Consider the following 17,071-nt stretch of genomic DNA (forward strand, 5'->3'; position numbering starts at 1 on the left):
TTTTACACAGTTGTCCGTCAGAGTTGGCATGTCGTTAATGGTAAGATGCGTAATTCCAGTGCAGCTGTTTGCAATGTACCTGAAGCCTTGGACTGAAATCTGAATTGTACAAAGTAGAAAATAATGGGAGAATGCATTAGCATGATAAAAACCCAAGGGAGTAATAACCAAAGATACATTATAATTTTGTTACTATGTTTTAAAATTAACCATAAAATATGGCAGACACAAGAGGGAAAGAAAGAATCTAATCTTGATTTTTTTTTATTATTTAATTTTTTATTGAGGTGAAATAATTAAAAAAAAATTTTTTTAACTAAAAAAAATTAACCACTTACATAAGTTATTTAATCATTCATAATGTTGTGCAACCAGCACCTATATGTAGTTCCAAAACATTTTCATCACCCAAAAGGAAACCCTGTACCCATTAAGCAATTGCTGCCTATACTCCTTGCCTCCTGGCCCTGGCATCATTAATCGCTGTTCTGTTTCTATAAATTTACCTATTCTGAATATTTCATATAAATGGAATTATACAATATGTGGCCTTTTGTTCCTGGCTTCTTTCACTTAGTGTAATGTTTTTGATGTTCATGCACATTGTAGCATGCATGAACATCTCAATCCTTTTTATGACTGAATAATACCCTATTCAATGGGAAAACTACATTTTAAAAATCCATTAATCTGTTAATGGGTATTTGGATTGTTTCCATCTTTTGGATATTTTGAATATCTACATGCATGTACATCTATTTGTTTGAATATCAGGTTTCAATTCTTTTGGGTATATATTTAGGACGAGAATTGCTGGGTCATACGGTAATTCTATGCTTAATTTTTAAGGAACCAGCAAAATGTTTTCTATAGGGGCTGCACCATTTTACCTACCCACCAGAAATCTGTAAGTGCTCCAATTTCTCCACATCACCAACACTTATTTCCCACTAAAATAAATTTCCTTGTAGGCTTGATGTGGTACCCCACTGTGATTTTCATTTGCATCCCCTTAATGAGTAATGAGATGAGTATCTTTTCATGTACTTGCTAGCCATTTGTATATCTTCTTTGGGAAAAAGGTCTGTTCAAGTTATCTGCCAATTTTTTTTTTTTTTAGTTGGGTTGTTTGTCTTTTTGTTGTTGAGTTGTAATAATTCTTCATATATTCTGGATACCAAGTCCTTATTAGATGTATGATTTGAAATTATCTTCCATTTTGTAGGTTGTCTTCTCATTTTTAAAATCATGTACTTTGATGCATAAACACTTTTAAGTTTGATGAAGTTCAGTTTATCTATTTTTTCTTTTGTTGTTCACGCTTTTGGTGTCATATTTAAGAACGTATTGCTAATTCCAAGGTCATGAAGATTTACCTCCTATTTTTTATTCAAAAGGGTTTATTATTTTTACTCCTATATTTAGGTTATTGGCCATTTTGTATTAATTTTTATATATAGTGTGAGGTAGGGGTCCAACTTCACTTTTTTTTTCATGTGGATATACAGTTGCCCCAACACCAGTTGCTGAAGAAAGTATTCTTTTCCCCATTGAATGGTCTCAGCACCCTTTTCAAAAATCAATTGACCATAAATGTATAGATTTATTTCTGGACTGTCAATTCTACTCCATTGTTCTATATGTCTATCCTTATGCCAGTGCCACACTGTTTTGATTACTGTAGCTTTGTAGTACCGATTTCTTTCTTTTCAACTATCATTACCCACATTAATAGAAAGAGCAGTGGCAGAAAGTGTCTGAAATAATGACTGATTCAAAGATCAAAATATTTGCCTATGATGAATTACCTTAAGATAACTTCTTATTTAGACTGTATTTCCTGTAACAGATGGGAAATCAGATTGTGTTCAGATTCAGTAAAGGGAAATTGAGATGCTGCCCAGAAGCAGACATAAGGGGAACTCCCCTGAAGTGTCATCTCCAGAAGAGTATGACAGGGAGAATGAGGAGCAGCAACTACAATGGACCTCTAGGGAGACCTTTGGAGACCTTTGGAGACTTCATGTGTGCCACCTCTCACTAAAGGTGACTTCCAAGGTTCTGTCATCAAAGCCTCCACCTATTCAGAAAGGACTAGCCAAAAGTTAAGGAACTGAGTGGTATATCCCCAGGACAACCAGAGCTCAACTCAAATGTCACTTCCTTAGGAAGTGTTCCTGACCCTTAGATTAGAGCAGTTTCTTGTTATATACTTACATCACCATGTAATTATCATAACTGCAATTACATTCATTTTATGATTGGTTATTAAATGAATCCCCTGTATACAGCTCCCAGCATGGTGCTTATAACATCAACTGATGAGATAATTGAGTAATATTATTACATGAATAAATGGAGGAATGTATGAATGGCTTCTGAGAACCATGTGTATTCAGTAGGTTCCCCTTCGCAGCAGACAATAATAATATAAGCACCCAGACAAAAGCCAAGGGAATTTTTATAGCTATTGAAATAAAAAGAAAAGAAAAAAAAAAAAACAAAAAACAAACAAACAAACAAACAAAACACTAAGGGAAGCCCTTGAAGCCAGGGGCTGAGCATGCAGGCTTGATTTGCTACAGAAGCCAGGCCTTTGGGTTGGATTATATTTGGACAATTTTTCTACATTTCTAGTATTTTTCTATTGTGCTACAGAAGTCAGGCCTTTGGGTGAGATTATACTCAGACAATTTTTCTAAACAGCCTTTGGGAAATGTGTTTCTAAAGCCTGAACAAATTTATGGCAACTCGTATGATGGAGTGCAATACAGTTACAAGTTAATGTTTTAGGAGAATAACTGAGCTCATGACATTATTTAAAAGAAAAAGTTGATTATATAAGGCCTTGCTACACAAAATGTGGTCCATAGAGCAGCAGCATAAGCATTACCTGGGAGCTTGTCCAAAACACAGAATCTTAGCCCACCACCACTGACTTAGAGGCTGCACTTGAACAAGACAGGTGATTTACACACAGACATGACAGTTTGAAAAGTGTTAATCGAGAGGAAATGAAGAGCAAAAAGAAAGTATATCAGTCATGGTTCTCCAGAGAAACAGAACCAATAGGATATACTTACATCCAAGTATATATACATACATACATATATATACACACACATACACACACACAAACATCCGTGTGTGTGTGTGTGTGTTTGTGTAGAGAGAAAGAGACAGAGTTAGAGATGTATTTTAAGGAATTGGCCCTGTGATTGTGGGGGCTGGCAAATCTGAAATCAGTATACCAGACTCGTAGGCTAGAAACTCAGAATTTCTACATTGCAAGTCTTGCAGCAGAATTGCCTCCTCTTCAGGAAACCTCAGTCTTGGAGACCTGTCTTTATTCTTAACATCTTCAACTGAATGAAGTTCACCCACATTATAGAGGGTAGTCCACTTTACTCAAAGTCTACTGATTAAAATATTTATCACATCTTAAAAATAAAAACAAAACAAACCTTTGCAATGACATTTACACTGGTGCTTGACCAAACAACTGGGCACTATAGCCTAGCCAAGGTGACATAAAATTAACCACCACAGAAGGAAATACACCAAATACTAAGAGTGATTATCTCTGAAGAGTAGATAGTTTTCAAATTTTCTACAGTGACCATGTATAGTCCGAAAAAAAGAGAAACAGAAAAAGGCATCTTTGGGGAAAAGATAGCATAAGAAAGCCCTTGGACAGTTTTTGAATCATCTCCTACCATAGACCTCTCCTTGCAGGGAAACACCAACTAATAAATGGCCCATGACTCTTTATAACTCTTCCTGCAATCTGTGTGTGCCTTATTTTCCTTCAAAGCAGTGGGGGTGCTGGTCTTGGCTGACGTGGCAGGATCACTCTTGGGATGAATAAGAAAAGTTGAGGAGGTAAGGAAGGAGGGAAGGCTAGCAGAAAACCGGTAAGGCAAGAATGAGGTAGGTTTTTTGTTTATTTTCTTTTCTTTTTCTTTTTATATTCGTACTGCCATGAATTCTTGAGTAAATTTTTTATAAGTATCCCAGAGCGAAGTCCAGGGGAGATTAATGAGCTTTTCAAAACATGAACAGAGTAGGAGAGAAAAATGCTGAGTTTGGAGTTAGCTAAGCTGGTTTTGAGTCTGGCTCTACCTCTTTCTTGCTTATAACAAAAAGCAGCTCAACCTCTCAACTCTTAGTTTCCTCACCCGGAAAATGAGCATAATAATACCTATTTTAGAAAATTCTTGAGAAAACAAAATGAGGCAATGTATATAAAAGTGATTAGCTAGCATAATGTCTGGCATGTAATATTGATATCACTTTTCCTGTTATTGTTTTTCTGGGCACATTTTGCTCCCACGTGAAAGAATCAAGAAGCAGGGGTAGGGGGTCTTGAGAGCTCATTGTAGTGCAGCCCTCACATTGCAAACAAAGAAATGGGATTCGGAGAAGTTGTGTGATTGGAGAACAGGTTCTTTATCTATTCCTCACAACGTGGCCCCAGTGCTGAACATAGCATCTGACACAGAATGGCTGCTCCAGAAATGTTGAATGAATGAATGAATGGATTATCTTGAGTCACATAGCAGTGGCAGAGCCAAGGCTAGAGGCCACCTCTTCCCATTATGACACACAACCCAAGGTTTGAGAACTGTTTTCTGTTTGTTTTTATTTTTTTATTATTATTATACTTTAAGTTCTAGAGTACATGTGCACAACGTGCAGGTTTGTTACATAGGTATACATGTGCCATGTTGGTTCGCTGCACCCATCAACTCATCATTTACATTAGGTATTTCTCCTAATGCTATCCCTCCCCCAATGCCCCACCCCCGACAGGCCCCAGTGTGTGATGTTCCCCGCCCTGTGTCCAAGGGTTCTCATTGTTCAATTCCCACCTATGAGTAACAACATGCAGTGTCACTCATTGTGTTAGTTTGCTGAGAATGATGGTTTCCAGCTTCATCCATGTCCCTGCAAAGGACATGAGCTCATCCTTTGTTGTTTTTGATGACAACTCTAAATTCCCCCCTTATCCCAGACCTTAGTTCATAACCCTAACACTAGTATCTCTAATAAAGTTTTCCATAAAACAAACAATCTTTTCTCTCTTGCTTTCTTTGTAACACGTTCATGTCAAGATTTCCTGAACAAGAGCGAAAATGATAGCAAAAAACAGCCACAACTGGGTGATTCCTTACAATACAGCCCAGAACTTGGTGCTGTCAACCAATAAGATTAGTATCCAGAAAGTGGGGGGTAGGGGGTAGGGCTCTGAGAAGGGCTCTTTAGCTTTGTCCTGGCATGAAGTACTTAGTTTTCCACATAGTTTATATTAGAATATCCAAAAAGATATTTGGCTAATATTTTATGACTCACATATTCCTCCCAGAATCTTTTAGGCCAAGCAACCATTAGTTGTCCTTTCTCTTCCTAAAATAATGGAGATATAAGACTGAAGTTAAAAATTCCTCTCTAAAGGCAAAAGCAAAATATTTTATCAAGTTAAAATTCCAGGTGTCATCACAGGCTGATATCTGTGTGTTTTCTGCGTAGGATTTTTACACCTGAAATCCGATTCCTGTTTGGTTGTAAAGTGATTTTGGCTTCCATTTTGACACCAACTGGAGCCCTGCCACCCTGTCCTTTGCTGGTTAAGCCCCCACTGATTGGGAAGTTGAGGAACTTGGTCTCACCAGTGGTGTTCCAACCACAAGTCCCAGCAGACAGCTACTGCTGCTGATGAGGGCAGAGGAGCTTTGGTGATCAGTTAAATTCTCTCCAGCTGCCTCTGGGTGTGTCTCAACCCATCATCATGAGAAGACAGACCTGTCCGTAAAGGAAATGAGTTGTCAGTGAGCCACGTACTCACTAAAGACCAAGTGCAAAGCACAAAGGACTAGCTCAGATCCCTCTTTGCCACTCTAAGGTAGTAAAAAGGAAGAGATTTAGCAAACAGATGATAACATCATACGAAGCTTCCACTGCCCACACCTCCTTTACAACAGTGCCTGTGAGTCGGCTAGCTCAGCAGCACAGAAAAGACATATATGCAGAGCTAGACCCTCTAAGGCAGCTGGAAATATCCATCTGAGATAGACATGGCCATGCTGTGGTCCTGTACCACCTCCAGCTGTTTCTCACATTCTCACAGCATTGCATCCAATGACTAATAGGTAGTGTGATGACTTTATTCATATCCATATATTCTTCATGTCCTCTTAGTGACCTCAAAGGAGCCTGACTTAGCAAGCAGAATGAACTGTTGGAGAGAAAAACAAAGCTTTCCTTCAAAACTATTATGGAACATAGTTTTATTGCATTCAAATGCACCACAAGCATCTTTAATAGCAACACTTCCCAGGGACTGTGCTACAAGGGTTTGACAGACTCTCAAATACCATGTCCTCTATAGGGACAGGAAGAAGGGTCTGGTAATTGTCTTTCTTGAGGTCCTGCCAACCCCTCTTTGGATGATCCTGTATTGTCCAGGTCTATATATGGTTCACAGTCATCCCCATCTCTATGGTCTGAAATCCTATCCATTCACTATGCACTTCTTCCTGGTAGCCCTCCCTGATCACCTCAGGTAGACATGTTTCGAACCTACATCTGAGCACCAAAGCCTGTAGTCTACACTCTGCATTTTATATCCTCTGCCTTATATGACAGTTACCTGCACACATGTCTAGTATCCTTGCCAAGAAGCATAGACGGCATCTTAGCCATCACTGTATCCTTTACAGTACAGCACAGTGCCTGGTGCAGAGTGTTTGTTAATAGACCAAGTAGTTGTTGAATGAATTATTTGTAGAATATAAATGAGAATTAGTAGTTTCAAAGGGATGGCAGTCAATATGGTCAGTTGTTACACATTGCCATATTTACATAAAAACACTGGACAATCAAATATTTAAAAAAATTAATTTTCCAGTGTGAATGAGGAACCAGGACACAAGCTGAGTGAAGCCTACAGATGCCAGGAAGGCTTGCATGCTTGCCAACTCTGTGTGCATTTACTGCACAATGACTCAGAGCTGGGATCTGTCAGAAGCAGGCTGATCCATCCTAAACTTCACCATTCTTGTCTAGAATACACTAATTGGTTCTTCTCCTCAACCAGTGGCCAAATTGCTCATAGTTTCCCTTGTATTACTGAGAGAATCACAACCATAATACTTTCTTTTTACAACACAATGATCCACAGAGCTACTTGGTTTGTCTAGATTTATTGAACTAGATGGTGGCTTTACAGCTACAGTTCTAACCACATGCTTCACCCAGGTCCAAGACCAAAATAGAGTTTTGTGAACATTTCATGAAATTCTGTGTCACTTCACAAGATAGGGAGAATAGAAGAAACCAAAATAAGTATGTTTCCAGAAAGAATAAAATTTTTTTCAAACCTTTTTTTCAGGAATAGGAAACATGATCTTAGTCCCCTGAGACTCATCATTTTGTCATCTCATTCTTCAAGATGTAAAAATTGTTGCCAGATGTTTCATTTTTACCACTTAATATAGTAAACATCCTTATACATTTTGCCTACAAAGAGATTATATTAACCTGTGGATGTTAAACAATAGGTGTTTGTTATTTTAATTTTTAATTTTCACTATGAACATAACTCTACGTTATGTTCCAACGAATAATTTTAACAACCATTTAAATTTATGTAAGTCCTATTTATAAGACATATAAAAATGTTTTCATAAATTCTACAATTTTTTTTCAACACAGGTTGAAGTCTGGTTCAGAAAGGACACAAAGCATTCCTCTAACAGGGAAACTGAAACACAATAACTGACCCAGAAAAGCAGGAATTGCACTGTGAGTTTTTTGACTCATGACTACTTTTCCACTAGAACTCCTCCTTATTAAATGATACTTAAAACCACGTATTTTTTCAAATACAAAATGCAACAGTTTTTTTTACTATATGCAGTATAGTACTTTATAGTTTCACAAATTATATTCTTATATTAAAAACCAAGGTTGTACATACTCAATATGTATCACTTCCTCATTATTTTACCACACTAGCATTATCTATGTTCTTGATGATATTAATGTCTATCGTTTCCCTAGAATATTACATAATAATGTGCTACTGCATATGTCTTCTCAACTTCCTGTTCAGTGACCTCCTGTTGGTAGCTTAAAATAGGCCATGGTGAGAGTATTTACACCATAGAATTCAGCCAACACTAAAAAGTCAGGCTTTTCCTGCCCTTTATTATTCCATAGAAAAAAGGAAAATGGAATCAGCCAAATATAAGTGCATTACAATTTTGAATTTAACTGTTTCCAATTCATTTTGATACATAATTTGTTCATTCACAACTGGTTTAGCTGTTCACAAAACTCTTGTTGTTCCAATTAACACTTACTGACAGACTTCCAAATCTATACCTTCACTCCCAGCTCTCTTTCAAGGACCAGACTTCTACTTCCAATTTATTCTTGTCATTTACACCCAGATGTATCACAGGAACCTGAAATTTGGCCCTTCCAAAATGAGATTCATTATTCTTTTACCCCCACTCTTGCTCCTTTTTTGGTTATCTTGTCTAGTTACCGTACAGAAATACAAAATCCTAAAGCTGAAAAAGACCTCAGAGATTATTTCGCCCAGCCTAGCCATTCGACAGGTGAAGGAATTGAGGCAGAAAAACCAAGTAACTCCAAGGTTGCATAACTGGTCAGTGGCATAACAAGAAATAGATCCCAGGTCTCCTAACTTCAAGAAAGGAGAGGGTGGGCGCGGTGGCTAGTGCCTGTAATCCCAGCACTTTGGGAGGCCGAGGCAGGCGGATCCCAAGGTCAGGAGATTGAGACCATCCTGGCTAACACAGTGAAACCCCGTCTCTACTGAAAATACAAAAAAATTAGCCGGGCGTGGCAGCGGGTGCCTGTAGTACCAGCTGCTGGTAGGAGAATGAGGCAGGAGAATGGTGTAAACCCGGGAGACGGAGCTTGCAGTGAGCCCAGATTGCGCCACTGCACTCCAGCCTGGGCAACAGAGCAAGACTCCGTCTCAAAAAAAAAAAAAAAAGAGAAAGATGAGGGGGGAATGGGGGAGGGGGAGAAGAAGGGGAGGGGAAAGGGGAAGGGAGAGAAGAGAGGAAGAAAGAAAAAGAAAGGAAGGAAGGAAGAAAGGGAGGGAGGGAGGGGAAAGAGAAAGAAAGAAAGAAAAAGAAAGAAAGAGAGACAGAGAAAGAGAAAGAGAGGGAGGGAGAGAGAGAGAGACAGAGAGAGACAGGAAGAAAGAAAGAAAGAAAAAGGAAGGAAGGAAGGAAGGAAGGAAGGAAGGAAGGAAGGAAGGAAGGAAGGAAGGAAGGAAAGAAAGAGGAAAGAAAAGAAAAGAAAGAGACAAAGAAATTCCTCCCCTGACTCTTGCTTTGCTTATGCAATCTCCATTCAATTTGGCTAGTACATTCATCCCTGGACATGCCTGTGTGGCTTTCTCCAACCTCCAACACAAATCCCAGGGGTGAACAAGTAAGACCTTCCATGATCTCTGCTTCTCTGAAAGGGGAAGGTTGGAATTTATGTAACCCAGAGAGAACTGAAATGACCTTGGAATCTTCAGTTTGCAGTTTGTACAGCCTACCTTTAAGTTTTGTGGGCTCTAGAGAGATTTAACAGTACAAGAACTGATAAGCCATTATTATTGCACTGATTATTATAATCATTCAAACATTCCTAGAATACTGTCCCTTTTCATTTTTTGTTGATTTGTGCATAGTGATTAAAATATAATTGGTGAAAAAATAGAGTGCACATGTGATTCATCCCTGTAATCCTGGCACTTTGGGAGGCTGAGGTGGGAGGATCGCTTGAGCCCAGGAGTTTGAGACCAGCCTGGACAACATATCAAGACCCATTTCTAGAAAAAAAAAATTTGAAAAGAATTAACCAGGCTTAGTAGCATGCGCCTGTAATCCCAACTACTTGGGAGGCTTGAGGCAGGAGGATCCATTGAGCTCAGGAGTTTGAGGCTACAGTGAGCTATGATAACACCACAGTACTACAGCCTGGGTCACAGAGAAAGACTTTGTCTCTTAAAAAATAAAAAGACAGAGAGAGAGAGACAGAAAATACTTTCACTTTATATTTCATAGCTTCCTAGGCACTTTTCTTCCTATAAATTTAAAGAAATATCAGACTCGACCTTACCAAGAAAAGAGATCATCAAGCCTTGCTCTAGCAAGTTACCAACTTCTCCACTACGTAACAGGCATCTCTGAAACACACCCTGGGGAGGCACGCCCTGACCCTGGCCACAGTCTCATTCATTCGTCAAGCTTATCAAAGTCCTACTATGAGCCAGGTATTGTATTATTTGCTAAGGATACAGATACACAATTATATAAGGCACCATCCCTGTTTTCAAAGAACTCACCTTGGGGAGGAGAGCAGACAAGCAAGCAGATAATTGAATATGTAGAGAATGCTTAATGAAAAGTACAATGATAAAAGTATACACAAGAGGGATACTAACCCAGCTTGGAGTAGGGCAAGGAATGGCTTAGCGAGGCCCTTCTAGAGAAGGCTGTGATTGAACAGAACCTTGAAGGATAAGTGCAAGTTAATGCGGTGAATGGAGGAAAGGGACAGTAGCAGGATGTCCAGGCAGAGGGCAAAAAGTGAGCCTAGTGAAACAACTGAGGCTGGAAATGAAGAATGGGGAGGCACCAAAGCAGAAACCCCTATGGCAAGCTCCCCTACTGTCTGGTTTCACTATCCTAAATGTAAACATATAAATCTGAAACATGGTCCAAACTCCTCACTTTTCATCCAGCTTCTTCTCCAACTCCACATTCAAGAGTTGTTGGCTTCTAGGCATTTGGGTTTGAGCCTGAGTTTTGCTGGACCCCAGCCTTGCTTCCCAGCATGTCTGTGGTTGTTCCATGCTTGGCTTCCTGCAGAGGGCCATAACCCACCATTGCACACAGTTGAAGACACATGAATCTGTAGGGAAAGTGGCTACCCCATGATAATGTCAATGGGAGAATCTTTGGAGTTACACATAAACAGAGCAGAGGATAAAGGGAAAGTAAAACCAGGAATCATCACCCTCCCAATTGGCACCTTCTCATGTACAAGTAGGATGGCTTTGTTCTCTCCATTAAAACTCTTACTCCTACTCATATTTTCCATTCTGAGACTCTGAGAGAAACATGGACATATTTTAAAGAGCTCTGAAATGAACTGGGAACTAATGTGAATCTCCTTGGAGCATTTTAGCTAACACATTTTATCCATTCATTCATGGGAATATTTAAGGAAAGACTTAGAGGAAGTTAACCATATAGATATCTGTAGAAAGATTCCAGACAGGGGGAACAGTCAGTGTGAAACCCTGCAGCATGAGCCTGCTTATGTTTCTGAAGAAGAGAAAAGAAGCCGGTGTAGCTGCAGCAGAGTGGGCAAGAAGGAGAACAGGAAGTGCTGTCAAAGGGGCAACTGGAAGATGAGGCAGATTTCTCAGGGCCTTGTAGGTCCTTCCAAGGCTTTTCTTTTATTAAATGAATAAGAAGGCTTGCCAGGTATTTAAGCAGAGGAAGGACATTGACTTGGGTTTTTAAAGGATGCCTCTAGACACTGTGTTGAAAGCAGACTTGCAGGAGGCAGGGGTGAAAGCAGGAAGGCCAATTAGGAGGCTATTGCAATAACCAGCCAAGAGATCATGGTGACTTGGACTGGAGTGGTGGCTGTGGAGATGGTTAGATCCTGATTAGATTATGCAGGAATAGTCAACTGCACTTCCTAACAGAGTGGATGTGGCGTGAGAGAAAACAGTCAAAGGTAATATCTTAGTTTGCTAGATTGGCTGTAATAAAGTACCACAAACTGGATGGCTTCAACAACAGAAATGTATTCTCTGGTTCTGGAGGCACAAATTCTGAGATCAAGAATTTGGTAAAGTTGGTTCCCTCTGAGGGCTGTGAGGAAGGATTTGTTCCAAGTCCCTCTCCTTGGCTTACAGATGGCCATTTCAGGTTCACAAAGCATTCTCCCTGTATGCTTGTGTCTGTGTCCAAATTTCCTTCTTGCATAAGAACAGCCATCATACTGGATTAGGGCCCACCTTTAATGACCTCATCTTAATTAATTACATCTGTAATTACCCTATTTCCAAATAAGGTCATGTTCTGAGGTACTATTGGGTGTTAGGACTTCAACATATAAATGTTGTTCATTTCATCAATGAACAATGGATTCCACCAATCCATAGTAGATGGTGCCAAGATTTTTGGCCTAAGCAACTATAAAGATGGAGCTGCCATTAACTGAGATGGGGAGGACTGTAGGCGGAGCAAGGAGCAGGAATTTTTTTTTTTTTTTAAGATACAAGAGTCTAAATTTTGAGAGAAACATCTGGGTTGGAGATACATAAGTCATATATATGAGATATATATACTTTTAAATACATATATTACATATATGTATATGTGTGTATCTATATGAGCAAATATGGTATATGTGTGTATATATATGATTTTATATATATATGAGTGCTCATTATTGTAGGTGATATAAAGCCATGAGACAAGATGAGATCATCAAGGGAGTAGATATAACCAGAGAAGGGAAATGGATCAAGGACTGAACCCTGGGGCCCTCTGTGCTTAAAGGATTGAGAGATGAGGAGGTAACTTAAAGAGGCACTTTAAGAAATACTATTAAAAGTAGGAAAAGAGAAAGATCTATAGCACAATATAATTTATGAGAACATAAGAATGCATAGAGATTTAAGGAAACATATAAAACAAATTAGAGGGGTTGCTTGTGTAGGGGGAGGGGAATAGAAATGGGAAATATGAACAAAAGGAAATAAAAATAAACGAGAGGGGCCTTGCACAGACTGATTATGGAAGTTTGCCATGAACTGAGAGTATAATTAAATCTGCTCTTGGTATCTGAGTTCCAAAATAAACAAAATAAATCCAATGTGAAATAAAATATAAATCCCTGGTTATGTTTTTTTCCCTTGGGTTCTTTTTCTTCCCTGCACAATATTGCAGAGGAAACACAGCATTTTTAAACTTATTAACTTATTTTAGTGAGAATAGTCACCATAGAAACTCCTTATAGAGTTCTGACACTTTGATCAAAAAATATTTGAAAAAAAGGGGAATTGAGTGAAACCTAGTTACTGTGGAAGTGAATATAAGATGACTTAAATACTTATTGCTAGTTTCTGAGAAGGAATGAATACTTATCAGCATAAAAATCCACTCCAAGTTTGAATGCTGTTCTCCCACTCCTTTTGTAATATGCTTATAGCATTGCTATAAAAATTAATTACATGGGTAAAAATAGGAAGTAAGTATGGGGAGCCACAGCATCAGCTTTCCTGTAGAAACCACATCTCTAAGTTTTCTAAATCATAAAAGTGTCATTAGGAATGGCACAACCAATTTTGAAAACTAACAATATCAACTAAAGCCAAACACACACACCTGCAACCCAGCCACTGGACTCCTATATACACGTATATATCCACCCATGTATATATATATATAGTGTGTATATATATCCATGTATATATAAACACACACACATATATATATCCAACAAAAATGTCTGCTACGGGGAGGCCAAGACAGGTGGATCACGAGATCAGGAGATCGAGACCATCCTGGCTAACAGGGTGAAACCCCGTCTCTACTAAAAAAATACAAAAAACTAGCCGGGCGAGGTGGCGGGTGCCTGTAGTCCCAGCTACTCGGGAGGCTGAGGCAGAAGAATGGTGTAAACCCGGGAAGCGGAGCTTGCAGTGAGATCCAGCCACTGCACTCCAGCCTGGGCGACAGAGCGAGACTCCATCTCCAAAAAAAAAAAAAAAAAAAAAAATGTCTGCTACATTCACCAAAAGCAACATACATGAATGTTCATTGCACTTTATATACTTTTCTTCTCTCTTTTTGAGATAGGATCTTGCTCTGTTACCCAGGCTGCAGTGCAGTGGCGCGATCTGCAGCCTCAGACTACAGGCACGTGCCCCCATGCCCAGCTAACTTTTTTTATTATTTGTAGAGAAATGGTCTCCCTATGTTGCTCAGGCTGGTCTCGAACTCCTGGGTCTCGATCCTCCCACCTCAGTCTCCCAAAGTGTGGGGATTACAAGCATGAGCCACTGTGCCTGGTCACTTTCCTATATTATATTTTGGCCAAACTTACCCCAAAAAAGTCATTAGGGAAGTTTCTTTGTTCATTAGGTCCCAACTGTCAGTGCCAGCAAAGTGGGAAGTAGATTTCACCTGGCATCTTGGATGTTAAGGATTACTCTGTGGTCAATCACACGCATGTTGAAAGCAACAAATTCAGATATATCGTTCAAATATGAGCATGTGAATAATGGTGAGAAACCTTCACAACTTTCTCTCTTGCACTTCAGTTATTTTCTCGAGTAAGACTCTCCCTAAAGCACATCTGGAAGTATTTTTTAATTTTTATTTATTTAATTTAATTTAATTAATTATTTATTTTGAAACAGAGTCTCACTCTGTCGCCCAGGCTGAAATGCAGTGGCATAATCTCGGCTCACTGCAGCCTCTATCTTCCAGGTTCAAGCAATTCTCCTGCCTCAGCCTCCTGGGTAGCTGGGATTATAGGCGTGCACCACCATACTTGGCTAATTTTTGTAATTTTAGTAGAGACAGGGTTTCACCATTTTGGCCAGGCTGGTCTCGAACTCCTGACTTCAAGTGATCTGTCCACCTTGGCTTCCCAAAGTGCTGAAATTATAGGCGTAAGCCACCATGCCCAGTCTGGAATTATTCTTTTAAACCTCAAATGAAAGCTAAATAGAAATTACAGACTCACCAGAGTTGTACCAGTTTCTTTCAGTTGCAATGATGGAGACCCAACATAAGCTAGCTTAGCTAGAATGGGAATGAATGATGTCTTTACTCGCAAGTCCAGTTAAACAACATATCATCTCTCTTCAAACACATCATCTCTCCCTCTTGCTAGGCTTCTTTGTGAAGATTTCATTCTCTCTCCCACAGCAAACAAATTTCCTCTGTGCTGCTGGAGAAGAGAACCACAAAGTGGCCTAGACCTATATGCTCCAGGCCCTGCAACCTCAAGGAGCACAGAATTTATATTTCCCAATGTTAAGTATCCGGAAGATTCTGAATTGTTTTGTTAGGGTTACACGCCCTTCCTGGACAAATCTTAACCCCTGGAGATGGAATTTATGATTGGCCAGGCCTGGATCAAATGACTAGTAGTCATGGGAAAATACTAATACCAGTACATGTAAGTACAATTGCAAGGTATGATATTCATTAGAAAATCAGTCACATTAATTACAGAACCTACAGTGTGTATCTAATCCCCAAAGAGGCTGGGCATGGTGACTCATGCCTGTAATCCCAGCACTTTGGGAGGACGAGATGGGCAACCTGAGGTCGGGTGTTCGAGACCAGCCTGGCCAATAAAATACAAAAATTAGCTGGGCATGGTGGCGCACACCTGTAATCCCAGTTACTCAGGAGGCTGAGGCAGGAGAATCGCTTGAACCCAGGAGGTGGAGGCTGCAGTGAGCCAAGATCACACCACAGCACTCCAGCCTGGGTGACAGAGTGAGACTCCATCCCAAAAAAAATAAAATAAAATAATAAAATAATCCCAAAAGAATGCAGAATACTTCTAAAACATAGGTAATTGATTTTCACTTTTTATTGCAGCTCTCCATCATCGTTTATTTTTTCTAAGAAGTATAGTTAAAGTTCTTTCACAATATCATATGAATACATTTTTCCTGTTTTTGGACAACATCAGCTGGCATTAAAGTTTAGTCCATGACATATTTTGTTTATGTTAATTCAGAGCTCCTAAAGGACAGGGAGGCTGTTTTATTCGTCACAGTGCCCAGTATGCATCAGGCACTCAACAAACGCCTGCAAAAAGCATTTAGGTGTAAGCTCCCATTCTCAAGGCTTTTTGTTTTATTGAGACCTTTTTTCTTGGTCACATATATTAACATATAACTTCCTAATACAACATTCCAAATTTATAAAAAGAAAATAGATTCTAATTTCCAAGAGAGAACCTCTTCAAGGTGAAAACCTTAAAAATCTATGAATTATCGATTTTCCTTCTATGAATCCATTTTTGTACTACACCCAGAGCTGAAGAGGTAGATAGAGCCTCCTCAAAAGACTTAATAAGTCACTCAGAAGCAGTAACATTCAAACTTCACCGGTTCTTCATGAAGCTACAGCAGCAACAATTACTAAGATACCTGTGCTTCACGACAAACCCATTCTTACTCTCACTGGGCCTAAAGGGGCTCAGTATCAAACTCCACAATTTCTAGTGCCTGAAACAGTGCCTGACACTTAGAGGTAAATACTACTGAATTATTAAATGAACAGATGGAAATGAAAAAGAGATGAAAGAAACTAACATTGTTTTGCATAATGATGTGAAATGCTAACTTCATTGTGTTTTGAGGCTTACAAATTAAGACGTAATTAGGAAAGGAATTCAATTCTTTACACATTTAGAAACTCAAATACTTACTGAGGCCAGGCAGGCAATGCGATTAAGTGGTAGCAGTACAGGTGTGAATGCTTGTGCTGACCTTACTGAGTGGAGGAGAGGCTGGCAAACAGTGGTCCATCTCGAGGGAGGGAGTGAGGCTGACTTAGCTCCAGCCCATTGTGGCCATATGGAAATGCAGGTCCAATTCGGCTAGTTCTTCCCATTTTTAAAGAGAATCTTGAACTCTAGAATGTTTTGTGAAAACTCCAAAATTTTACATATTGGCTCGAAATTTAAAGACAGATTTTGTGTGTTTTGCAGTATTTATTTTGTTTTTAATATTTGTGGGTACATAGTAGGTGTATATATTTATGGGGTACATGAAATGTTTTGATACAGGCATGCAATGTGAAATAAGCACACTATGGAGAATGTGGTATCCATCCCCTTAAAATTTATACATTGAGTTACAAACAACCCAATTACACTCAAGTTCTTTTAAAATGTACAATTAAGTTATTACTGACTATAGTCACCTTGTTATGCTATCAAATAGTAGATCTTATTCTATTTTTTTTAATAACCCATTAATCAT

At 39.1% G+C, this 17,071-nt stretch overlaps 1 protein-coding gene across 1 annotated transcript in view; it reads right to left on the reverse strand.

The window, feature by feature from the left end:
• Nucleotides 1-17,071, reverse strand: part of FBXL13 (F-box and leucine rich repeat protein 13) — a 272,579-nt gene that overhangs the window by 74,279 nt on the left and 181,229 nt on the right. Inside the window, exon 13 of the mRNA XM_015134552.3 lies at nt 1-99. Coding sequence (XP_014990038.3) covers nt 1-99 — 99 coding nt within the window. The remainder of the gene's footprint in view (nt 100-17,071) is intronic.

This window comes from Macaca mulatta, chromosome 3 (genome assembly GCF_049350105.2).
Source record: "Macaca mulatta isolate MMU2019108-1 chromosome 3, T2T-MMU8v2.0, whole genome shotgun sequence".
Taxonomy (NCBI): Eukaryota; Metazoa; Chordata; class Mammalia; order Primates; family Cercopithecidae; genus Macaca; species Macaca mulatta.